The sequence below is a fragment of the Pempheris klunzingeri genome, chromosome 4 (assembly GCF_042242105.1).
Source record: "Pempheris klunzingeri isolate RE-2024b chromosome 4, fPemKlu1.hap1, whole genome shotgun sequence".
NCBI classification, from domain to species: domain Eukaryota; kingdom Metazoa; phylum Chordata; class Actinopteri; order Acropomatiformes; family Pempheridae; genus Pempheris; species Pempheris klunzingeri.
Window position 1 is genome coordinate 12,722,651 of NC_092015.1, and position 25,132 is coordinate 12,747,782.

General features: G+C 41.6%; 1 protein-coding gene across 1 annotated transcript in view; it reads right to left on the bottom strand.

Moving 5' to 3' along the window:
* Window positions 1-710: 710 nt before the first annotated feature.
* Window positions 711-25,132, bottom strand: part of dock10 (dedicator of cytokinesis 10) — a 61,925-nt gene continuing 37,503 nt past the window's right edge. Inside the window, exons 9-56 of the mRNA XM_070829963.1 lie at window positions 24,846-24,934; window positions 24,256-24,339; window positions 23,929-24,087; window positions 23,510-23,758; window positions 23,252-23,374; window positions 22,613-22,695; window positions 22,372-22,494; window positions 22,188-22,267; window positions 21,892-22,079; window positions 21,639-21,704; window positions 21,417-21,509; window positions 21,123-21,246; window positions 20,877-20,998; window positions 20,582-20,665; window positions 19,486-19,578; window positions 19,182-19,300; window positions 18,795-18,864; window positions 17,210-17,323; window positions 16,952-17,023; window positions 16,646-16,792; window positions 16,136-16,219; window positions 15,904-16,000; window positions 15,714-15,746; window positions 15,260-15,438; window positions 14,684-14,800; window positions 13,777-13,894; window positions 13,541-13,662; window positions 13,063-13,177; window positions 12,625-12,691; window positions 12,177-12,224; window positions 9,563-9,673; window positions 8,879-8,991; window positions 8,678-8,793; window positions 7,918-8,055; window positions 7,649-7,831; window positions 7,442-7,552; window positions 7,109-7,324; window positions 6,941-6,998; window positions 6,174-6,275; window positions 5,456-5,562; window positions 5,177-5,299; window positions 4,970-5,083; window positions 3,519-3,665; window positions 3,162-3,372; window positions 2,860-3,050; window positions 2,684-2,784; window positions 2,157-2,295; window positions 711-1,683 (exon numbers count right to left, since the gene is read on the bottom strand). Of these exons, the coding sequence (XP_070686064.1) occupies window positions 1,636-1,683; window positions 2,157-2,295; window positions 2,684-2,784; window positions 2,860-3,050; window positions 3,162-3,372; window positions 3,519-3,665; window positions 4,970-5,083; window positions 5,177-5,299; window positions 5,456-5,562; window positions 6,174-6,275; window positions 6,941-6,998; window positions 7,109-7,324; window positions 7,442-7,552; window positions 7,649-7,831; window positions 7,918-8,055; window positions 8,678-8,793; window positions 8,879-8,991; window positions 9,563-9,673; window positions 12,177-12,224; window positions 12,625-12,691; window positions 13,063-13,177; window positions 13,541-13,662; window positions 13,777-13,894; window positions 14,684-14,800; window positions 15,260-15,438; window positions 15,714-15,746; window positions 15,904-16,000; window positions 16,136-16,219; window positions 16,646-16,792; window positions 16,952-17,023; window positions 17,210-17,323; window positions 18,795-18,864; window positions 19,182-19,300; window positions 19,486-19,578; window positions 20,582-20,665; window positions 20,877-20,998; window positions 21,123-21,246; window positions 21,417-21,509; window positions 21,639-21,704; window positions 21,892-22,079; window positions 22,188-22,267; window positions 22,372-22,494; window positions 22,613-22,695; window positions 23,252-23,374; window positions 23,510-23,758; window positions 23,929-24,087; window positions 24,256-24,339; window positions 24,846-24,934 (5,591 nt within the window). The 3' untranslated portion in view covers window positions 711-1,635. The remainder of the gene's footprint in view (window positions 1,684-2,156; window positions 2,296-2,683; window positions 2,785-2,859; window positions 3,051-3,161; window positions 3,373-3,518; window positions 3,666-4,969; window positions 5,084-5,176; window positions 5,300-5,455; window positions 5,563-6,173; window positions 6,276-6,940; window positions 6,999-7,108; window positions 7,325-7,441; window positions 7,553-7,648; window positions 7,832-7,917; window positions 8,056-8,677; window positions 8,794-8,878; window positions 8,992-9,562; window positions 9,674-12,176; window positions 12,225-12,624; window positions 12,692-13,062; window positions 13,178-13,540; window positions 13,663-13,776; window positions 13,895-14,683; window positions 14,801-15,259; window positions 15,439-15,713; window positions 15,747-15,903; window positions 16,001-16,135; window positions 16,220-16,645; window positions 16,793-16,951; window positions 17,024-17,209; window positions 17,324-18,794; window positions 18,865-19,181; window positions 19,301-19,485; window positions 19,579-20,581; window positions 20,666-20,876; window positions 20,999-21,122; window positions 21,247-21,416; window positions 21,510-21,638; window positions 21,705-21,891; window positions 22,080-22,187; window positions 22,268-22,371; window positions 22,495-22,612; window positions 22,696-23,251; window positions 23,375-23,509; window positions 23,759-23,928; window positions 24,088-24,255; window positions 24,340-24,845; window positions 24,935-25,132) is intronic.

Below are 25,132 nucleotides of genomic sequence, written 5' to 3' on the forward strand. Positions count from 1 at the left end.
ACACATGATTAACTAACTCTACAATGTGTGTGCAGGACACTTCTCTAACAATGGAATTCATTTTAGATTTCAAGGTAGCAAATATAAGAAATAACAGCACAGGCATGGTGATGTTGAGGGAGATGACAGGTTGACCTTAAAGACTATACTTTGTATGTATATACTACTTTAAACTGGAAAACGATATAGTTTTATTAGGACCTGATGGATTTAAAGAGTTATGCAGCTGTTGTCTATTATTTTCTGCACTGTGCAGGTGAAAAGTGAGTTTCTTCTAATTTGTTTCAAACCGAATTTGATGATTACACATTCCTGTTTCACACATTTCCATCTATTGTGTCGATGAAGGACCTCACAATTACCTGTAATTAGCTGCTGCCTGGTCTCAGGCTCAGTCAATAGACAGGATATGATAGGCTGCTGTGCACAGCTGCAGCCAAGGCACAATTTCATTTCATAAAGCTATTTCACCTAATTGAGCATGATTGGAAACCTGGGCTAAGGCCATTAACATACTGAGTGATATGAATTATAGTGAGAGGAAGTGTGATCTGAAAATAAGGTGCAATGTCCTATGAAAGAATAAAGGGCATCTATTTGTAGCAACACTGAGATGCTGCGGAAAATGACTTAAGTATAATCATGAATTTTGGACATTAACAAAATTTTATTTAAATGTTATACATAAAACTTTAGTTTTTGTTCTTTTTTTTAATTCAGCTAAACAAATATTTATATATTGTATATTTTATAAAAAGAAACATTTCAAACATTTTAAATATTAATATTTCTTATTTACAATTCAAAACAGAACAGGAAATAATAACAGTAACAATGCAATTTCAATCATAAAAATGTTACAAAACATAATTTTTTTGTTTCCATTTGAAAATCGGCAAGCTGATATTTCCAGAATGTTAGCAAGGATACAAAGTAGCAATGTGGTGCTGCTCTACATTCAGACAGGAACTAGAGGTGCGTTCAGCTCCTCAGATACTTGATTAGACCTGTAATCCAATTCTTTTTTTTTTTTTCACACAAGTCATCTTACAAGAAGTCTGAAGTACAATGATATTCCACGGAAAAAAGTTATAAACTGTCATCAAAATGCACCAGAAAGCTGTATATTACATGTATAGCTGAACGCACCTCAAGCTCAGTAAGGTCACTGTTCTCTAAAGGGACCGGGTTGTGGAGAGAAGGCGCATATTGTGTGTATGTGAGCATATATGCACTGTATGCATTTGTTTGTGAGTGTGTCTGTCAGTGTGTAAGCTGATGAATCAGTTGGCAGGGCAGGGGAATCCATACGACACATGGATCAAGTCTCTAAAACCAAAAACAAACAGTAGCTAACAGTCCAGCAGCCTGGCCTCTACTGTAGATAGTCAACGTTCAACGACAGGACTACAGACTATCACGACCACAGTCTACACATTTCTTCCTTTGTTTTCTCTACACTCGCCATCAGTCACAGTTCCACTAACCCACTGCTCCCCGCAGCAGGAAACAACAACAGTCAGAAATGAGCAAATGAGCCACTTTGAAGCTCAAACTGGCGTCCGAAATCCATTTAGGGGAAAAAAAAAAAAGTCCCCTCTGGCACAAAGAATTTCTTGTGAGTCTAGTGGCCATTCAGTAGGCGCTGTGCCGTTCCGTTCCTGGTTGTCTTGTGTGAGGAATCTGGACAAGAGTGAGAATAAAAAAAAAAAACTTGCATTGGAACAAGAAAATTCAAAGGGAGTTAAGTATCAAGACTAGCAGTTTGGCTCTTGGATAGATTGGGACGTGGGGGAAAGGCAAAGTGTAAAGCAAGTAGCGGGTGACAAGATGTCTTTCATGAAGGAATCTGATGGCGTGACATACCAGTCTTAGAAAAAGCGGACAGAGAGCTGTTAGAGAGAGAGGAGGTACTGGCACTTTTTTGCAGCTGTAATGAGAGGAAAAGTTCAAAAAGAAGTAGAGAAAACGATGAGGTAAAAAACAGAAGCTGATACCCATGAGAATGCAAAATGCCCCGTAAAATAATGCACAGGAAAAGATGATGCTCATAATGCCATGCAACTGAAAAAGAAAGAAAGAAAAAAAAAAAGCAGTAAAAGGCAACAGAGTGGTAACAACAGTCTGAACACTCATTGGTCGTTGCATAGTGAGACCTGTTCATTCATGATGCCAGACAGCTCGGTCAGCATGTCGCGGTAGTGAGCTCTCATCTCCTCCTGGTACTCAAGCTGGTCCTCCTTGATCAGACGCTCATTGACATCCAAAGCTTGACCACAGGCTTCTGCAAACTGCCTGTAGGGGGCAAACAAAGTTGTAATGTTATTAATGACTGCACATTTCTTATAGCAACACTGTCAAAAAATATTAGGCTTTAAAGTTTGGAATAATGGAATAATTTGTGTGCCATATCCTTTACTATAATTTCCTACATTTTTGATGTGGATTTATCTCATTGATTTATCTCATTTTGAATTCATGGTTTCTTTTTTTTTTTAAATTTGAATTTGCATCTATATTCTGTGGTAAGTCAAAAATAAGCTGCATTGAACTGCATTACATGATTGCATGATTACAGTGGACCAGACATAAACAGCTTTAAATATGTACAAAACAATAAAATGTATATAGCTACTGTGTAATGCTCGGAACAGAAATCACTAAACTGAGCGTTTAATCCTACCTGAAGATCTCCTTGAGCAATTTGACCTGGTTGTCTGGGTATTTCTTGGCATTCTTCTCTTCTAAAAACGCCCTGGCATAAGCCATAGGCCCTGCATTCACCTGCAAGGAGAAGATCGGGTGAGACAGAGCAAACCTCGAGTTTTACATTAGTGTCTTATTGTAAAGGATCCATACCTTGACGCTGACGCTACCCTGTAGCTTCAGCTGCAGCCGGATCATGTCCACCTCCTCCATGTTGCAGAGCTGGTTGAGCTCAGAGACTTTACGTGACATCTCATCGATGGCTACCTCAATCGGGTTCATTTCTGTGCTCTGCTGCTCCACCACCTGGATACGCTTCTTTAGATAGGGGAAGCTGGAACTCGCTGAAGAAAGAGAAATAACAACCCACTGGTCAGACCAACTCTATGTTACAGTTCCCCGCCAGTCTGTTGTAAAGGGAGAAATTGTATGGACATATGTAAACCAATGCTTACTGGTTAATATGGTGCGTCTCTTGCATTGCTCCTCCACGTCTCCGTGTTTCTTCCCCGACAGAGTGAACGGTGTCTCAAACACAAAGCGGTTGATGTTGTGATGCCTCTCAAAATCTGTCCGTTTGTCCTGCTGCTCTTTCTCGTCAAAATAGGGCACCACGTACGTCACCTGAATGTAGGCAAACTTGGGGTCCAGGTCTTTAGGATTTACCTGTTTTTCAAAAGAACGTTAAGCATGCATTAAAGAATATTTTTGTGAGTCTGTCATTCACCAATAACTGGCCGCAATAATAACTAAAACTTCAGTTTTAAGGTCTTCATGAATAACTTATAAACAGGCCAAGCTCTGCCGATTACCTTATTGGAGTCCTGGATCATCTTGACATTATCAGCTCCAAACTTGTCTGAGTAGAGTTTGAGTAATCTCTGGGAGATTTCTGACAGCCCTGTTAGCTTCGGCTCTTTGTAGATAAACTCTTTGCTCTCCTCCTCTTCAAAGAAACCCTGCCAGAACACACACACATGCATACGGCAGTTAGAAAAGCCTGTTACATCTAGGGGCGTTTGCGTGTATGTAAAGCAGTTGCAACATTTAGATGGTGCTGCTTTTGTCGTCACAACACTCAGTTTAACTGTCAGTCTGGGTTTATGTTGCCTCCTAGTGGACTCTTGAGTCTCTGGTTGTGCACTTAGGCCATAGCACGTGTTAGAATAACTCAGCCCTCACAGGGTGTCAGTGTTAGCCTTTAAGTTCTGGATGGGAGAGTTCAGAGGTCATTTTAGAGTCAAATGATAAAGATGAATGAGGTTTATTAAATAGCATCTTCCTGTCCACCAGGACTGTTTCACACCAGCTCTTTTTAATGTTTAGGGAGGAAACAACTTCATCACTGGAGATTATGGGAAGTAAAATGGACCACAGCAAGCTTGACACAAACCCCTCAGAGGGTAAGAGCAGCAGATGTTAATAGTGGTAGAAGGAGGAGAGAGGTAAAAGTGGTTAGCACTGAGGAGAAAGGAAAATCAAAGACATACAAAACTTACCGCAATCTTGATATAGAAATATAATAAAAAAAAGGAAGAAAAGAGCAGACAGAAATTAAGGACACTGACTCAGTAAAAAAAAAAAAAAATCTGATCTCCTTGTCTTTCCATCTCCATGCCTCACTGAGAAGAAGTTTTCTCCTTTTTTCCAAATAGTAAGAAGATTTCATATTCTAAATATCGTTTTTTTAAAACTCTTCCTATACTTCTGAAATCTCTACGTACAAAAATAGTCCCCTCATTAACAAATAGGACACTGGATCAACGAACCATATTTTTAACAATCAAGACCAATTCCATTCAAAGATAAACCAGGGCACAATTCACCAGTTAAATCAAATGTGCGTTTACCATTTCTAAAGAATTATTTTGAAGAAAATACAAAAAAAAAAGCCCTATTTTCGCTGAGATACACCTTGGGTCGTCTGGCAATGTAAATAAAAAGCATTAAAAAATTACAATGAAAAAACGTAACGGCCAATTAAAAACTATTTAATGCAAATATCATTTATGAAAAAAGGTGTTTCCATTGAGTCCCGAAGTAAAAACATTGTTGGTTGTGGAATAGGACATGCGCTGGCCAAGTCTTAGTTTCCAAGGGCTTATAAGAAGCATACAGCATTTGACTAGTAGCACCTCTAGTGCATCTATTGGTACAGTAAAGTGCAACACATACAGGGCAGTAACAAAACCATACTTGTGTGTTTGTGTATAGACGTGCCCATGTAAGCGTGCACTGTCTGCAGTAATGAACCGTCACTCACCTGTCCGTAGAAAGCTACACGGTAATAGCGCCCAAAGAGCCGCTTCTCTGAGTTCACGACCTCGGTCACCTTGAGATACGAGCGATGGATGTCATAGTAGAGCTCTGACAGCCTCTGTGGGCACACACAGACGCACATATGTAGGCTTAAAACCAGCTCAACATGCACACACACACACACACACAGAGTGGGAGGGTTAACGGTTACCTTAAAATCCCTTCTCTTTTCAAAGACAGCAATCACAGGTTTGTTGATGTCAGCGATGAGCTCGTGTCTCTCTGATTTCCACAGATAGTCCACACACAGCTCCAGCTGCTCTACCAGAGTGTCCTACACGGTACAACAAGATCAGGAAGCACATTAGAGAGAAAACGGAGACCCAGGTCCTGCCGTGCCACTAGCATGTCACATCTTCTCAAACTGGCAACACCGGTTATTAGAAAAAAATAAAAAGTTTTGTTCCAGAATAAAGGCATAAACACTGACCTCGGTATAGGGCGTGTCTTGCGTACCGGTGTCTTCCTTCATGGCACCCTCCTCTTTGACATTAGGGCTGATGCACATAAACGCTGCCCAGCCCATAGAGAACGACGCTGGGGTTTCAGACAAGTCAAAGTTACATCGGGGCAAGTAATTCAGTTGATTTAGCCTTCCCGTTATGGTTGCAATATTCAGCTTTCAAACACACAGCTGAATAAAATGCATACAACACATCCATTCTTGTATTTAAATACAAGAGATTTTATCATGGTTTTTGGAGTCAAACATGACATTTTTGCACACTCAAACAAAATCAAAATCATAAAACGTGAACGTGCTTCATATCAAACCCCAGTGACACTGAACATCTTATCCAGTGAGACTTGAGTGAACAGAGAAGCTTAAACTGTGGCAGTAAAAAGTGATAACCTGGCACAATCTCATATCATTAAGGCAGGAACAGACATAAACATATGGTGCATCACAGTGAGGAAAACCTTATCCAGCAATGGAGTGGTTAAGATTTGAACTGGCAGCTGACAACCCAGTGTACCTTCCAGCTAAACCACCTGTCCACCTGTCAATATCAACACCTTCCACTTCTTTCCAAGCGGTTTAAGCATGTTGGTGCACACCCACTCCCTCCCACAACTCCTTGTCTCTCCATCCCATGTTCTGAACTCCCAACCTCACCACCCAGCGGGCCCCAGGCGCACACACTCACTGTCTTGATCTCGGGAGGTAGTTAGTAAGGAGCTACAGTTAAAGACAGGGCTTTCTTCGGGGGACACACTGGACATCCTGGCCTTGTCAGCTCTCCAGTAGCCTGTTTGGTAGGAGCGGAGGAGGAGGAGGAGGTTTACAAAGTTCACGTCCACTTGCTTTTGCCTTTTATGTTCAAGGACAAGGCTCACACATCAGCCGGGGCTGCAGGCACGCTATGCTAGCTACAGGCTCAATGTGCAAACAGCATGCGAAAAGAAGTCAGACACCAACAGCAGAAGATAGACACAGACTGTAGTCCACATGAGGAAGCATGCACGCATAGGAACAATCAGATTTGCAGATGGAGGAACATGCAGCACAGCAAAACGTGACATCAGTCACTGTTTCTACGAGAAGTCATGAATGGGACTGGTGTCTGGATGCAAAGGCAGATCTATGCTACTACTTGGCAGCATGGAAATCCATCTTTATTCCTAATTCATCCTCCCCACACAAAGACACACTAAATGCCCAAGTGTGCTCACTTTTAGAAATCCACATCAACCCCCATGATGATATGACGTAATTCACAGAGTTGCAATGACCATGTTAGCAGAAAGAAAGTGGTTTGCTTGCTGACGAGAGATGGCTGTGATCAGATTTTCTGGTTAGAAATTACCAAGTCGGCGAAGATGCACACACAAACAGCAGTACCATGGCCCTGCATACAGAGCACAAACCATGCTGCAAAAAGGAAAGCCAGACCAGCAGCATGTGTACACTAACCTCTCCTCTTCAACGATTCAGCAATCAGGGCTGAGATGTGGATGTAGCACATGGCAGCCTGAGGGAAAGTCAGACACATTGCAGTTAAATGTATTTCATACTTTGTTCCAACTGCCATTTGTGAAGTTTCTGAAGGGAGAACACTCTAAAAGGTAAAACATTTCTAACCTCGGAGAGATCGCCGTTGCGGACATGAACTTTAGCCATGCTCTCCAGCCAGGTGCGTCGAAGCTCGGGGGTGCTGGCGTAGGAGTTGGCTAGACTGTACTGAAGATCCACCAGCATCTCTGGATCCTTCTCATGCTCCTTCATTTGGGCTGTGGCCATCAGAACCGTCCTGATCCGTTTGGTCAGGTCTTTCACCTCAGCAGGGAATGGAGTGTTCTGTAGAAAACGTGTTGCATGTTATTTATCATTTTAATACAAAAGTAGAATAAAATGCCACTATACATCCTAATTATTGACATTAAAGCCGTAATATACCCCTAGATCCTACTGTACCTTGAGTGGTGCATCTCCATTGGCAAAGTTATTGATGATAGCCAAGGACTGCTGAAATCTTGAGCCTCCAATGCCGGCATCTGCTATCAACTGGCTCACTGCTTTGATAACCTGAGGTGGAAGAATGAGTGTAAGGTCATGAAATCACTATTCACAAATCATTCAATGCTGACATGATAAATTTGTGCTACATGTGGTCTCACTGACCTGCAGATGCGAGCGGACTATACACTTGCCCTTAGTAAACTCAAAGTTTTTTCTCATGAAAAAATACAGCAGGGCAGCTGCCTCTGTCTGGGTGGTGGTGGAGCGATGGTTACAGCACTTGAGGATCTCATAACACAGACAGCCACAAAGGTCCGCCTTACCCTGGAAGAATGCACTGGGGAACTACAGAGAGAGATGATGATGATGTTAACAACACGTTATAAAAACAGCAGGAATCTTCACATAGATATTATCTGTGTTTGCTGGACCTTTTGTACAAAGAGCCTGAGTGCAGCGAAGACGTGCCGCAGAGTGGCAGTTGATTGGTTGATCTGAAAGAAGAGCAAGTAGGTGTCCAGCACCTTCTTCATCAATGCATTTTGTCCATCATCCAGCAACAGCTGCTTCTGTATGGACGTATGGAAGAAGATAAAACCAGAAAACACATTTTACCATCAACAGAAAGGTTTCATGCAAAGACCTCAAAGTACATGGTTTTTAAAAGATAGAGATTCTTCTCACCACCAGGTGGCAGTAGAGTATAATTGGCTGGGCATTATAATGTGTGTAGTTCATTCTGGAGCAAACACATCTATGAAGATTTCATTTGAACAAGAGCCTTTGTAGATTTGTTTTGTGCAGTACAATTGTTTTTTATTTTCATAAAGAAGCAGAAACAGAGATGCAATCTGAAAACTCTGTTATAGTCATAGAACCAAAATTCAAGTTTATTATTGGATCTTTGAAGTAGAGAGTAATGTGAAAAGATTAGGGTAGAGTTTCTGCTCTTACATATAATTGTCCAGAAACTTCAATCCAGAAACTGAGCTCAGAGCTCAGATTTAACATAATAATATTAATGTAGCAGACTAGAGTATTCAGAGAATATCTATATATCATGAATCTAAATATATTCTGTATACAAAACACAAAAAATACATTCAAATAGATTAAGAAAATAGATGACACCCAGTAAATGTGTGATGTGAAATGCAGTTTCAGGTTGTAAACTATGACAAGACCACAGACCTTGTGATGGTAAACAAAGAGCTCTAGTACATCCAGCACAGTCAGCGACACCTCAGTGGACAAGTTTGCCTCAATATCTGTTGGACTCAGGGTGTCTCCATCCTGAATATTCCCATCTGGAAACAGATTCAGATATGAATAACTCAAATGCATCTCAGTAACATTATATTATCCTGGTCAAAATGTGTGCGTGTGTGTTACCTGTCTCCATCATCTGCAGCAGTTTGGGGTTGGTGAGAGCATTCTTGCCCCTAATGATGGGCATGGTTTGGGAGCGAGCATGTCGGTGACCTTCCCCTCCAGATGATGCCATCCTGGAGGCAACAGCAGGGATCAGCAGCTAGTGTCAATCACAGTCCTCACACGTATGATTTAAGTCTTTTTTGATCGCTGCAGCTAATATCAAACCTAGCGCCATGTATAGGCCAACCTTGTCGAGAGGTCTTGCACATTTTAGTAGGCAGGTAAATAAAAATGGCATCCATGTCCCAAGGACATGCTGTTATCGTGAGTCTATTAACACATGGGAGTACAGAGACAGAGACTGGCAAATCACACAAAACACTGCAGGGTATGAGGAGGGGCATGCTGAGAACACCGTCACAGTCTACAACATGGAAACGCACAGTGGTCACATCGAAGATGAATATATATAGGACAAGAATGTATTTATCTAAATCCAAGTGTTCACATTACTGTACAGGAGGTTGTACGCATATTCAAATAGTAAGGAGTTTCATGCTATTAAAGAAAATAATATATTCTGAGCCAATCACAAGACATCGTTAGCGTTAAGAACAATTTCAGTAACCAAAGACTCGATATCTTTAAACAGTTTAACTCTGTCATCATGGCTGGGGTGTTTTCCTGGTGGAGGGTGATTACCATTGTGGGAAGAGGCTTGAGGGTTGAGAGGACTGGGAGGGGTGGTTAGAGCCCTTCAGGGTGCCATTGGCCTGGGTGGACTGGGCCAGCTTTACTGCCGCTGCTAGCTTCCTGTTTACGAGCCAATCACATCAAAGCTAACATTAGTTAGTTTAGTTGAGACCATCATTGTTTAGTGTCCATTATTATCATCATTAGTCAGCCACATTAAATATGTGTGGCATACTAACAGTAGCTTCAGCATGCCTGCGATTAATAAAAATCGACTTGTAATGATCCAGTGTAAGTGCAAACACTTTACAATACAGCACTATTTATGCACTTTTGCGACCTTGTTACATATTTATAGCAACTAGGTCAAGTATTCATGTAAATGAAATGCTAAATACATACAGGATCTCCAATTTGACCTTGGTGTAACGAGAGCGGCTCAGAGGGAATCATCTCATACAGAGAAGGCGGTCAGCCCGATGGAAAGGTTAGTGGCGTAGCAGAGTCAATGGGTTTAGTTTGCCATTAGTATAATATTCTGTAAATGTCATATCAACGCTTGGAGTGTTAGTGGAGAGCAAAGGCTCGGGATCAGCGTTAATAAAAGAGTGGACAGCAAGGAGGTTAAGGTGTATAGATGTGAGGAAACAGACAGTTAAGCTGTAGCACAAATCAGTTTAGTAGCTGGATTTTAACAAACTGATGGTCAGCATATCGTGTTCTTAAAATGCTTAAAATGAAGCTTGAACGGAAACCACTGCCAATCTACACAAAGCAAATGGTGCCTTGGCCAGCCACAAGAAAGAGGACACAACTACGGTGTAAGCCAATCAACACAACTGCCTCAGAGCCCAATAAGGAAACTCAACCAAGCCAGGCAGAAGGTGGAATCCAGCCAGTCATGGGGCAGGGCGTGGAGAGAGAGGGCTACAAGGTCAACATGCAACATCAATGAGGAAAATGTGAGAAAGGATGTAAAGAGCAAACAAAAATAGCATACGGTTCCAGCGTAAATTCCTACAATTAATGTCACTACAAAAATGCAGAACATCAATAACGTGCAGTCACACTGACAATCCATTAACAGCAGCAGCATGCACAGAGGGGGAGGGTGTGAGGCATGCACTGTGATGGAGACTCAAACAGTGAGGAAAACATTACAATCATGGTTATTTGTTAGCGTCAAGTACTGTTGTGTGCAATGTGCATGAGAGTGAGTGCGTCTACGTTGCAGCTTAAGTCTGACTTAACATAAGGAAGTGAGGCTCCCTACGCCAACACACACACTGCAGCAGCACTGGCCAGCTTAAAAGGTCCTGACCACCTATTTTCTCAATCAGCTTCTTAAGAGCGTCCCATGCACGTAACATACAAGAACACAATTCAATTTCTGTGAAATTTGAAACAATATTGGTTATTTAACATTACAGATTTCTGTAAGCTGGTGGGGTTCAGTTAAAAATTAGTAATGACTTCTACATTCATGCACCAATCAGGATTTCGCAACTTCTGTATCTTCAGTTTTGGGATTATTTGCTGATGTTGCTAGGCTACTGTCAATATAATCTGATCAAATCACATCCACACATTCCTAAAGATGCAGATCAGTAGTTTCTGATTGCTTAACTCTCAACATATAATACCTGAAAGACTGTTTACGACTTTTATTGTTGCTTTAATATTATAATATTTAATATTACAAAGAGCTTTACAGGGCTGTATTGACTGAAATGTTGTCTGATCAGGATGGCTGGCTGACTGTCTTCCTAGCCTGCTACACACTGGTAGTGTAATAAATCTCTCCTGAACTTCAATGGGTGCCCACACTAACTCAGCCAGGCATTAAAGAGCTAACAGAGAGACACACTGAGACAGACACAGGCGCAAGACTGTGAATCCCCCATGGTCTGGTATTATAGACGAATGTTAAGTAGCTAGCAGCCCCAGACAGGCTCAACTATGTCTGAGAACGCAAGCTAGGCTTCCAGCTATCTTTATTCTGTTAATGCCTCCACACACAGTAAAGCAGTGTGTTCTTCCAGCCTTTTGTTGGCTTACATCTCAGCATCTTATTGCTGAAAGGAAAAAGAGGGCTAATTTAATTAGCTGGGAGGAACCAGAAGATGGAGGAGTCTAGCAGTGCCAATGGCTCAGCTCCAGTAAGAGCATACACACACACACACACACACATGATATCAACCCCCATCATGTGCTTGCCAACTACTACAGTACAATATCCAGCAGTGCTTTTCTCTCAACAGCAAGATCCAGAGTTTCACCTCCCCCCCTCTCTTCCTTTTCTTCCCTCTCCCCCTCTTGAAGCTCATCCCTGAGCATGCACACGCATACAGAACACATATTAGTATTTCTGTGGCTGATTCATGTATTTGTGTGTGTTTGCACGTGTGTCTGCGTGACTGCATTTGCAAATGGATGCATTCATGTGTGTGTATGATTATATGAATTATGTATCAGTGGGTGGCAGTGTTACCACCTTTGGCTGTGGCATGTATGTTGAGTTAATAAGCTGTTTCCATAACTGCTGCATTACAAAAGAAAATGCATGTGAATGAGATCTGGTCCTTCTCTTTGTCGGAGACAGCAGTGCGGAGCGCAGACTCACCTGGCTATGTGGCGTTTCCCGAGGAACCTGAAGTGCTGAAGACACAGTCTGAGGAAAAGGGAAATGCAAACATATCTTAGGTGAAGAGTGAAGATCTGCTTGTTTTTGTGTGTTTCATAAGTTAAGAACGCAGGATAAATGGAGTGCATGCGATCAACAGTACAGTCTAGATGCTGACACAAACAGGAAACAGACAGTTAATTAACTGCGCTGTTTAGTGGATAGGGAGCTCTCGTTGGAATTACGGTCTGTTTTTCTTCTCTCCTTTTTTGCTGCGTCATTACTTTCATCTGTTTCCTTCTGGCTACATTCTTCCTTTTTCTTCTCCTCTCGTTCTCCTGTCCCCATCCCTGTCTGTCTCAACATTTTTCTCTCCGTGCACAGTATCACTAGTCAGCCTAAAAGGTACTGTGGTAACACTCTGCAGTGAAGAAAGGATAGCACTTACTCCAGGATGTTAAAGAAGTCTGAAATCTCCTGGTGAATGGCCCGGTGCCAGTACGACACCAGCACATCTGGAAACAGCAGGCAACAAAAGACATCATGTCACACATCACAGCAGATCACAGCAGATTCCCAGCCAAGTGCCAATGGAAACTTTAGTAAAGTCAGCATTTTTATATTGAGATATAGTGACTGAAACAGATCTGGTTACTAATACTTATTGATTTAACCTGCAAAAATATGCAGCTATCTTTGGTTCGCTGTAATACAATGATTCAACAACAGAAGAAAAAAACTATTGTTCAAATCTTCTGGGCCTCTGCTGATCTACTATTTAAGAAACCCACAAATGTAGTACGATACTAAAGATAATAATAACCCGTAAATAACATTTGAAAAGGCTCCGGCTGGACTGTGTGAATCCTCCGTAAACATTTCTTACCCTCAGATATGGTTTTCATGATGTGCAAAAAGCACATGAGGAGGCTGCGGGTCTCTGCCTGGTCCAGTTTGTCACAACGAGAACCGTAACCAATGAGGGACTGCGGCCGTGCAAACTGAAGAGAAACATCCAGACAGAAATACAGTCAAAAGGTGTAGTGTTGTAGTGTAGTGTAGTGTAGTTTACAGGGTTGTAGCTACCATTCCACAATGGTAGCTGAGGCCATTTCCTCAGTATTTTCTATGTGAATTTTGGAGGGAAACAAATAATATCATATAAGTTTAGATTATATATTCTTTAAATTATATATTCTTTACATAATTATTGTATTAGCTTTCCAGGCAATGTGCATAGTCCTCTTTCAGGAATCCATATACAATGTAGAATTAATTAATTAAATGTAGAACACTTTAAGTTGCCAGGTCGTGACACAGTAGGTGATGGCTGTTGTGCTTTCTTAACTCTACTCTTTTCTCACCTTCTCACATCCGTCCATCTTCTCACTGTTCCTGTCACTGTTGCTAGGGTTGGAGTCCACACTGATCAGAGAACCCCGAGAGTCGGCCTGGTTACCCGTGGCAACTGCCAAGGATGAGAAGGCTGGTGGAGGAGGGGGGAGGGTTGTCAGCTTCAGTGTTCTCGTGCACACATTTTTATCTAGACACTGGAAATGCAGACAGAGAGCTATACACAAGCGTATCACACTGTGTCTACCTGTGATGGAGTTGAGCACTTCTTTGGAAAAGGAGGCATCTACAGAGTTGCCATGGCGAGTAACAGGAATCACCCCTCCAGCCACTCCTCCTCCTACGCTGAGGTCATCTCGGGAGCCCTGGTAAGGGAGCAGACAGTGGAGAAGGGAAAATGATTTTTTTCCTATTATTATATTGTATTTATATCATATTTACTCATCATTTCATAATTCAGGCTATTATCCAGTGGTTATGAAGCCAAGATCACAGATGCAACTTAACAACAGCACCCATAATGGCACAAAGTCTCCAGCGGTTTTTCCATAAAAACATTCACAGTCCCTTTAAAATTGACCATTGCTTTACTGTCCTTCCAGCTCAACTTGCTCAGCTTTGTTTACAGTGTGGTAAACACCAAATGGAAGAAGACAGACAGAGACAGAAAGATGACATGTAAGGCATCCAGTAAGACCGTACTGTAATGTTTAGGTGATATTCCAGCAGTCACAGCAAACTAAGGACTAAAATTAAAGATGGGAGTCAGTGCTGCAAAGAATGGTACAAAAATCTGTCCAGTTTAGGAAGTAATGAAGGAGAGAAATTAATGTACAGTAAGTGGTCTAACTGAGGAGCAAGAGGATTTATTTTGTTGTTAAAATAACAGCTTTCAAAGTTGTGTTGCTTGTCCTAAAGTACGGTGATACCAGGTCGTCTTGAGTAGAATCACCATACCTGAAATAAATGCAATTCAGCAGGTGATATGTTGTCATAACTAATAGGAATGAGAGCCAAAACAATGAAAATAATCAAAGCCAAAATGAAAGGGTTTTACCTTCAAACACTGCAGTAACATGGATGACTGCATACACTCAGTCAGTTCATTACATAAAGAGTCCATCAATCATTTAATTGTTCATCTTGACCCTTACTTGGTCACTAGAAGTGAAGTAGATGGGGAAAAGGTCCCTGAGGAAGAATCGAGGCATGTTGTCCAGGATCAGGCCATACAGAGGCAGGTAGAGAGATGCAATTCTAGCCTGCTTCTCCTGGAAAGGATTCAAAACATTTAGATTAAGATTTGTGCATAATCTATAGCCAGTGACATTATTTTGTAATACCAACAAATCATCATGCAATTCTATATCTAATATGTCCAGACAAGACCGTATTTATTTTATGAAACAGGATTTTGCCAGATTTGCCTTTTAGTTGGCCTCTGCACGCATTTGGTTTTGACTGTTGTGACCGCAGCCCTGCTGTTGTGTTGTGGTTGGCACTAAGTATTTGTTAATGTTAATGTCAGATTACTGACTCGCTCTGATCTGGACACTTCCCAGCAGTCATTAAGACATCTTCTCTGCCGCTCGCAGCTGCCATGAACAATCACATGTCAGCGTGTATGTGTATGTGTTTGTGTGAGTCACGTAGGAAGAATTCCTACTGTGAGCTTATGACTCATTGTTCATGCCTTTTAGTTTTCTCCCATGTAAACGTGCTCTGGCTACCTTGGTGGCATAGCGTGCATCCAGAGAGTGTTTGGCCATCAGAGTCTTCAGGGTGGCCAGCGCTAGGTGTCTGAGGTCTTGCTCGTCCTGGAGTGCCAGCCCCAGTTCCCGTAGCAACAGGCCAGTCAGGAAGTGCTTCCTGCAGAACTCTCCCGTCAGGTTGTACTCGGGCACGGACACTGAGGAGAGACAGCATAAAAGACTCACATTTTAAATGGAAATTAACTGAGCTGCATGTGATTTAAATAATGCTCGTGCCAATATTTGCTTTCCATCAGGGAGTTAATTAATCCATTTCTAAATAATAGTCTGGTTACAGTGAGCAAATAATGTGTCAAACCAATATTCCATGAATTTCATTATCATCATACCACTGTAGCACACACACACACACACACACACACACACACTGTAGCACATACAACATTACAAAGGAATGAGTGAACATATTTACCATGAGTGCTTTGTGGCTCTGGGGATGCATGGTCTGATATGGACAAATAGTTAGAGGAAATGACAGAGAGACAGACAGAGAGAAAGACAGAGTGTTAATAGACGAATGAGAGTGACAGCTGCTTGATGTATGATAGTTACCACATTAACACAGGTGGCACTGAACTACAGGTGATGACCCGGGCTCTTACCTGTGATGCGAGCGGAGGGTAAGGGCAGGCTGAGAGGGATGTAGTGTTCGTGGTTACACACCTCTCTCAAGAACTCGAATTTCAGCTCACACAAGATCTACCAGACACAAAAACAAGATAAATATTATTTCCTTGTGTATATGCGTCTAATTGAACGCTTAATTAAACCCTAAATAATGTCAAAGTGTGCTGAAGGAATTTTCAATTACTGATATATCCAATGAAACTTTACCTTGCTGTCAGTAGCAGTGATCATGTTTATGTAGTTGCTGATCAGTTTGAATGTGAAGCCTCTGTCCATGAGAGTAAAGCAGCGCTGCAAAGAGACAGACAGAAACCGGAGATCAGACCCAGCATCAGCTAATAAGACAGTGAGAGAGAGATCATTTAACAAAGACTGGAGGAATCAATATGTTTGCAATAACAATTGTAAATGGAAACAATTTTCATTTGCAGACTGCTTGTACAGTTTGTATTGATCATTTGATTTCCATTTGTTCTGCTCATGCAAATGCATGACTCCAGAAGAAATGAACTATAAGCAACTCTATTTACTGATACCATGACCGAAAAGAAGCAGGAAGACAAATCTTATTTTAAAAAAAAGCTTACTGTATCAACATAAAGTAAGCTTAACAGCACAATATGTCCCCCTCACATGTATTCAAGCGTTACTGGGTCCCACAGCATCTATAACCTGTGTTTCTTAATAAATCCATTAGACAAAACATTTAGCGCCCACCTTAACAAAAGCTGCTACAGCTAAGTTGGCACTGCGTGTCTCCTCTGGCAGATCTTTGTTTTTCCAGAAAATGTGCTCAGACACCGTCTCCACCAGGGTCTCCACACGGCTCAGGTAGGATGAGGGGAAACGCTGGGGCCTTGGAAGCTGTTGGAGCACAGAGTCAGCACAACATAATCATGCACTAGGTCCCAGGTCAGATTATACAGGTGCAAAGGAACTATACTGAACTGAGAATAATAAGTGGTTAAAGATATTAATGTTTTCAGGAATGGGAGACTCTGTTAGTACAGTACACCACCTTACCTTCTCCTTGTCAGAGTCGACCAAATGTTGGGCCATGGATTTGACAATCAGCTCAAAGAAGAACCAGGAGAACTGAAAGGAGGAGAGGAGAAAGCAAGGTCAATCTTATCCCATTATTTATTCATCTAATGAGCTCCAGAATGATAACAGGGCATGGACACAAGATTTTGTTTGAGGGTTTTGCACTGATTGATTTACTTATCCTAGAGATGAGTAAATGAAATAAACTGCGGAGTGGGCACGAGGAGAGAGACAAACCTTTAGCACGTTCCTGACTGCTGCCTGCTCATTGCTCTTCAGGTCAAAGGTCATCCCCTTAGCCAGCTCCTCGTGAACTGTCCTGAAGCCGTGGGGCTCCGACTTGAACACATACTACACACAGAGAGAAGCAAAAAGGAGTCTGTTAAAAGTGCAGCTATAACAAGACGGCATGCATTTAGGAATTTTTTGCCTTTACTGAAAAGTAATAATGGGGAGATAACAGGGAACGAGGGAAGAGAAACACAGATAACTACTTGCACCAAAGACCAGGTGTGTTATAATAATTTAAAATCACATTTCAAGGAAAAAAAAAAAAGTGATAGTTCCAGTCCAGGTTAATGACAATGATGTTTAATGACCTGCTATAGAATATTGTGACTATTTTCACTGTTTTTGGAAGTTTCATTAAACAAGTAATTGATTGATTTATCAACACATTACTCAGCAGATTAATTGTTAATGGACATAATCGTTATTTGTAGCTCTAGTCCTAAGCCCCAGGCCAACAGGCCCCAAACCCAAATATATTCAGTTTAGAATGATAGAAAACAAGGAAAGCAGCAAATCTTTACAATTGGGAATGTTGGAAACAATGAATGGATTATTGCAGATTGCTTTTTCTATCTATTACTCGATGAATTGTTTCAGCTCTAATACAAACCAAAACACACGTGCACAAATACTGTAGATGCATGTAAACACGTACAAAATAAACATAATAATATAATAATATATAAACAAAACGCTTAAAATAGAACATCTTAAACCACAATTTGAATAGGGGTTGATTCGAATTACACAATGCACACGACTGAATTCATGCTACAGTGAATTCAACCCCCTCTCCTTTCCCCCCTTCTCATTAAACACACACACACACACACACACACACACACACACACACACAGACTCAGCAGTTTAAATTGGGCACCACTACTACTGAGCATCATGCCAATCTGTTACTATGGCAACCCTGGTTCCATTAGCTCTGCCGCTCCCCTCCTCTCACCTCCCACCATTCGTCTTTGTAGCCACCTCTTCAAGCGCTGCAGTTTTCCTTCACTGTGGCCAACATGAAACAGGTCTTGTGGTTTCTCCTGCTCTCGTCTCTAATTCTCTGACTGATTTTACCCCCTAAACAAACATGCCTTGTGTTTCTGATTGAGCTGCCTGAATGTCCTAGTTTGACTCCTACTCAATCGCCCTGTCTTCTTCCTCTCCTTCGTCTTCTTCTTCCCTACTTCTCTGTATGTGTTTGCACAGTGTTCTGGGCACGCGGCCCTAGCCACACTCCTGCTGGCCCAAACACACACACACACACACACACAAACATACACACATATAAACACATAAAGCCCCCTTTTTCTATGTTTTTTTTTTTTATTCAGAAATCAAATAGTCTGTGCAGAGACTCTGCTCTTTCATGGAAAAAAACAGCCTTCAAAATTATAATATGATCTCCCTGAGCGCGCACACACACACATACACACACACACAGACACACACACACACACACACACACCCATCTATATCTTACTGCATGTACACCACACACACCACCTTCTATAGTATGTTATTATACCTTGATGTAAGAGTGCAAGTAGTGATCCAGGTTTTCTTCATGGCACTTTGCAACAACGTGGACCAGCACTCTGCAGACACAGGACAAAAACAACCACCACAGAGTTTTATTTATTGCAGCATTTATCCTTAAACAATGACGGAAAACATCTGACTTATTTTCTCTTCATTGTTTCTCTTTAATGTCTGGCAGAACTCTCATATTTTTTTATGACACTGGATTAATCAAACAGTGAAACCCAAAAATAGAAAGTCATAAACAACCAATAGAAATGAGATATGGTGTTTTAAACTGGAACTTTAAACACCGTGTGCTTCCCCACATCCACTCAGCACCCCACCCTGATGTGGATCCAGATGTTGGGGATGTTGTAGCGCCCCTGCCTACCTGGTGGTGGCAGTAGTGACCTCATCGTTGTCATTCTGAGTCAAAACCTTGAACAGCTGGTTGAAGAGCACCGGCAGAAATCGGATGATCACTGGGATTTTCTCCATACTGAGAAGACCCTGGAGAAGGGTGAAAAAGAGGCGAGGAGGAGGAGGAGGTGGAGAATGAGAAGAATGGAAAGAAACATAAAACCATTTTTGACATACAGTACTGTGCTGAGACATAAATCAGTGTTTAGCAGTCAAGGTCTTGGTTTGTGTCTCAGTCACAATTAATTGAGGGGATAGGGTGCCTTTTCTCTGACCTTCAGGCAGTTGAGGAAGTTGGAGGTAGGAGGTAGCGAGAGGTCCAGCTCTCTCTTCTGGCACTGCTGAAAGAATCGGTTCAGGTGGGGGTCCTGGCACGCAGAGCAGAGTGAGTCAGAAATTCAGCAAATAACGTCTGCAGTAAGACTTTGTGGGACTGGTTCCTTTATAAGTGACTCAGTTTCAATGAGTGGTTCAGCCTCAGACTTGGTTCAAACAATTCAGGTACTTTTTTTATAGCTTGAAAAATAATAACCACCAAGTTTATTGTGACATGGTTGTGACTTGGTTCTGTGTAGAGAAAAGGCTCATTGTTGTTGCAGCAGCAGACACAGTTGTATCAGACATCAATATCCTCAAGATGTTTTCTCTTTTTTAAATGACATTACTTACATTGCTTCATATTCTATCTTTATGACTGTGAATTCATTTACTTTTTTAAATGTCTTGTATTGAATTTATTCCATTCATTTATTGATTATATTCTATTTCTATCTTGTCTGTAAAACAAACTCTCTCCAACAGCTCTCCAAAAAAAAAAAAAAAAGCTCTACTGGCCAACTGGACACAGAAATAGACAATTTCCTTATTTCATGTACCAAACTACATAAAGGGAAGTTACCACTAGAACTATCCACAAATGCTGATTGTGCATCTTCACATTGCATTTATTTATATACTTTTACATGCTATATAATTTGTTTATGGTCATCTTATGTCAATTTTACAGTTCCACACAAGCAGAAACCCATTTATTTTATTTCTGCTGAAGAAAGCTGAGACAGAACAGCTCAGAAAATTGACCACTTACGCCATTTTGGGATAAAGTGTACCTTTGAGGCTAAGACCATAACTACACTACATGTCCCCATTTTGGCTCATTTTTAAAAGGTTGTCGCGGCTGAAACAATGGGTAGAAAGCCATCCATCCATTTTCTATGCCACTTATCCTGTTCGGGCAAATGTGGGACTATATTCTGTCCCAAGATGCTAGGCATACCTCGGACACATCACCAGTCCATCACAGTATCAGCGATCCAGTAAAAACAGAGAAGAAGTGAGGGGAAACCGCTGAAGCCCAGATGGTGGTTTTACCTGAGTGTATACTGTGGAGACGACATTGGTGGAAACTTTGAATATAGGTTTTCCTCCATCTACCCATTTCACATCTGCTCCATTCTGTAAAATGAAAAGACAGGTTGAGTCCTACGCTAAAAAAAAAGCAAGCCACTGACTCAATTTATCACATGCTGTAATGCTTAATATCCTTCCTTTCTCATAGATTAATATTTTTATTATTCAGCAGTATTTCTAATATTAATACATCCTGTTCCCTTCTCCTTCCCTCTTTCACTTCCCTTTCCTTCCTCTCACTCTCCCTCCCGCTCACCTTGGTGTTGCTGGCTTCCTTGATGGCCAGGTATCCAGGCGGCAGGTTACAGGAGACAGGGATGTTGAAGTCTTGAGAGGACAGACGGCCTTCTTTGAAGAGAGGCAGCCAAGAATACCCCACTAAAAAGGCACACATGAATACAAAACACAGAGCAGTGAATAGTGGACAAGATCAACCACAAAACAAATTCCTACATAATAAACGTGTCACTAAATTACAGCATCAGATCTACCACCGCCTCACCTGGGGTCTCCAGGGCTTCTTTCCTTTTAGCGTTCGTCTTAGCGTTGATGTCACAGGTGACATGATAAAAGGAAAAAAGAAGGTGGTGCTTTTCATGGAGTTGAGTAGGGAGCTCAATCTTCACCTGGAGACACAAGAGCATATAAAGGGTTATATCACAGGAAAGGAACGCTGCAGATTATCTGTAAACATGTTCTTGTTCATGTTCTAAATGCTCCTAAAGCTAAAGTCAGTCCACTTGCAGGTTCTAATAATGTCTATGTGACGATTCCTCATACCCATCCTATCCTTTACCTCATCGTAGAAGTCGGGGTTCTGGGAGTGATGCAGGACTGTGGAACAGGCTGCTGTGGTGAAGACTGGACCTCCTGACTTGCCATAAATACACTAAAAAAAACATTAAAAAAGAATCAAGTCATGCTCAGCCAGTTTCTCATGATGAGTTCAACTGGAGAATATGGAGTCGTATAAAAGCCAATAAATGTCTCATCAGCATGTTTCTGGAAAGGATTCTACCTTTAAAGGTTTGGCAACTTCTTCGTCTGAGCTGCGGAACTCCACATAGACTGCAAGGTTACGAGCCTGTGAACAAGAAGTTCATTGTAACATTAATAATAGTCCACATACCAAAAACAGAGAACAATAAAAGTACATGGAGTATGTACAAAATAAGAGGTACACTGTAAGCAATTGTACAGTTAATGATTCTGGATCCTTTTTATAACCTTAACTCAGACTGTGCTTTGTCGGTAAAACTAGTGCGACATACCTTGGCGAAGCTCTTCTGACTGTCATATTTCAGGTGCTTCGGGTAGACGTAGATGTGGTTTCTGTAGACACGGTGCGGCTGCGTGAACTTGGTGGTGTCCTGGACAAACTCCTCCACCTCCAAAGTAGGCTGGTGTTCGCTTAGTTCTTCAAAGGGCTTCACGGGAACATAGGAGGATGTCACACAGTCTAAAAACACAAAAGAGAACAAACATTTTCAAAAAGAGGAGGAGGAGACAGAAAGACAGCAGAAGAACAGCAGCCGGAGGGGAAGCACTGCTTGAAAAGTGAACATACTAGGATGCTCCATTGGAACATAGTCCACTGCGATGTCCAGCGTCCCAGGAATAGTCTGCAGCTTGCTGGTCTTCTCAGCCCTGCAAACACAAAATCCAGAATAAAATGTTGTAAGAACTGTTTATCTTGCCTTTGCAAAGCGTGAGTGGACTACTTTATGGGTAGAAGCTTCAGTATTCCTCACCTCCTGTACTCAGATACCAGTTTAATCAGGTCATCTGTAGAAATCTTGTTGCTCTCCTGTTTGAAGAGAGGTGAGAAACGAGACTCTCTGTCCAGGGCCCCATGGTTGTCCTTAAACACGGACCTATAATATATGTAAAGAGACATTAGGATTTTGGTTAAAGAGTAGATCCTGTGCTGAGAACATGGTAGATCAACTTTAAGAAGTTTCAACAACTGATCCTCCAACGAGAGATACTGACCTGACGGTCCAGGCAAATGGCATACGGTACTTTCCCAGCTTACTGCAAAACTGTTTGTTGGATTTCAAAATCTTCTGAACAGTCTGTACAAGACAAAGGTGGACAGAGGGACATGTTAGCAAGACGCCACAGCTGACATTTTTAAATAGAATGGGCCGTGATTAGCCATAAATTCTACTTGATCTAGACAGACTAAAACAGGGGTTGATTAACGCAGTAACTCTGGCTGCAGGTTGAATGTCTGGTGATTCACTTAGTCATTTAAACAAGTACCATATGAAACACTGCCAGTGGGGAAGCCAGGAAATGTCTGGGATAGGATCTCGGAAAAACCTAATTTCTAAACTATCTGGCCGTACTGGCATTCGGTGATGAAGATAAACTCTGGCCTTACAGGAAAACCATTTTGTAAATGTCATGCATTAAACAATTTGAGTAGATTAAGCCATTTCCTTTACAATAAACACCCTAACAGCATGTTTCTTTCGCTGTTTTTTCCCAGCTTTCCTCAAGAAATAAGATACACAAGGTTCAGCTCTGAGCTGTTTGTCAGTGATAGAAAATAAATCAAGGAATGTAGATAGTAATGCAAGACCATCAGTGAGAATGAGCCAAGCAATGAAAAAATGACTTTCTGACCTTGCTGGAGTCTGTATTCTTGATATAAGGTTCTGTCCCACAAGCAATATTTCCCATCAGCACCTTTTCCACTCTTGCCACCATCACTATGTCTGTGTGAGGGTTGGTCACTGAGAAGATGGCCTGCATGGAAAGTATTGGAAAGGCAGGTTAGAGTCATTCTTCATGTCAACTGCACAGCGAAGGGAAGGAAGGAAGTACTTTTCCTCTGACTGATCGGCATCTATGCATCACACTGTAGGAGTAGCATCTTTGTACCTGTTTGGGAAAGCACAGCCAGTGATCCAGGTCCAAGCTGAGGTAACAGTCTCCTGTCTTCCGCTCAGCAGGAGAGCACAGGCCATTTTCCTGACCTCCAAGCCCCATCCCTGGACTACCTGTCCCGTTACTGCAGCCTAAGAGCATCTGACGCACCATCTCGTGGTTGAGGTCTACGTGGAAGTCTGCGGACACCTTTCTCCCTTCTCGTACATCCAGCAGAGCCAGCGACACGAAGAAGGGTTCAATCTGATGGAGCAGATTAAGCTCAGTCATTCTCAATTGCTTTATATGTAAAGTTAGAGTCGCAGGTTAACTCGGCAAAACTCAGCAAAAAACACATCAATAATTCCCTTTTCTACCGTGCATGTCTGAATAACTGACTGAAAGTGTAGAAGGTTTATATTTCTAATCCTCACATTAGTAACTGGCTCAGTTTCGCTCTCATTGATGCAGCCTTGTAGCATTAGGTTGAGTGATCGACAGGTTATCATAAACCTTCTGCCCAGTTTCTCCTCAAACGGACGCACTGCTGCATTCTCTACTGAGGAATGTTCAGTCCTGGGGCTCCTCAGTACCTTTAGTTGGGTGAAACACAGTTTGTTACTTGGAGGCATGCCATATTTTATTCTACAACAATGCATGAAGTCAAAACATGATGAAAGTAAAAGGAAAGCACTGCATAAAATAGAACAGTAAAAAAGAATGAACACATGTTGATGAACAGCGACATTCTTTATACGTACAGGGGTATCGGGGTCCAGCGAGAACAGATTCAACCTTTCCTCTCTCCTTGCAGAGCGAATCCCTTCATCTGTCTCAGAGATGTACTGTCATGGAAGAGATGACAAGAAAGACCGTCAATGAACAACTTTATGTAAATAATACATACTTTATTCTGCTTTTGCTTTTCCATTTGGACTTGAAGGTAGTCTGTGGAGTTTTCTTGTACACAAGGGCAGTTACATGTATCTTAATGTTCAGTATTTCTCCTAAAAATGTATTGTGCGTATCCTTCAGGAATATTAAAACATGACAAATACATTTACATCCTCATATATACTCACAGAGTCATCTGGAAACCAGCACTCACAATCAGTTTTATTCTTTTCTGTCTTTTGCTGAAGATTTGCTACATTTCCAATTGTACATGTCCAACCACATGCAAGGTATCGCCCCACCATTAAAATGTCAAAAACTCCAAAGGATACCTTTAAAGACACTGACGGGTGTGCTATACATGCATCAACCATTAATTATGAGAAAGGCAACTGTAAAGGAGTAACAGCAGAGTTATATTATTTTCTGAAGGTGCAGAGGGATCAGCTTAGCCAACCTTTGCTAGCTCTGGATTGATGCCATTCTCTGTCGTAGTATCTTCATTCTCCTGCAAACAGCAGTCACTCAGCGACAGGTCGAACACATCTAAAGGGAGAAAAAATAAAATGGATGGGAAAGTTTATCTCAGCAGTCCACTTTCCCTGTCGGTTAAAGGCCATATAGAGCTTTCTAAAATAGGTTTAGCAAAGCACTAAATACACACTAGACAAATTCAGAGGACATATATCCATCTCAGGATAAAATATGATTCCATTTGTGGTAGTTATGGATAATAAGGCAGGC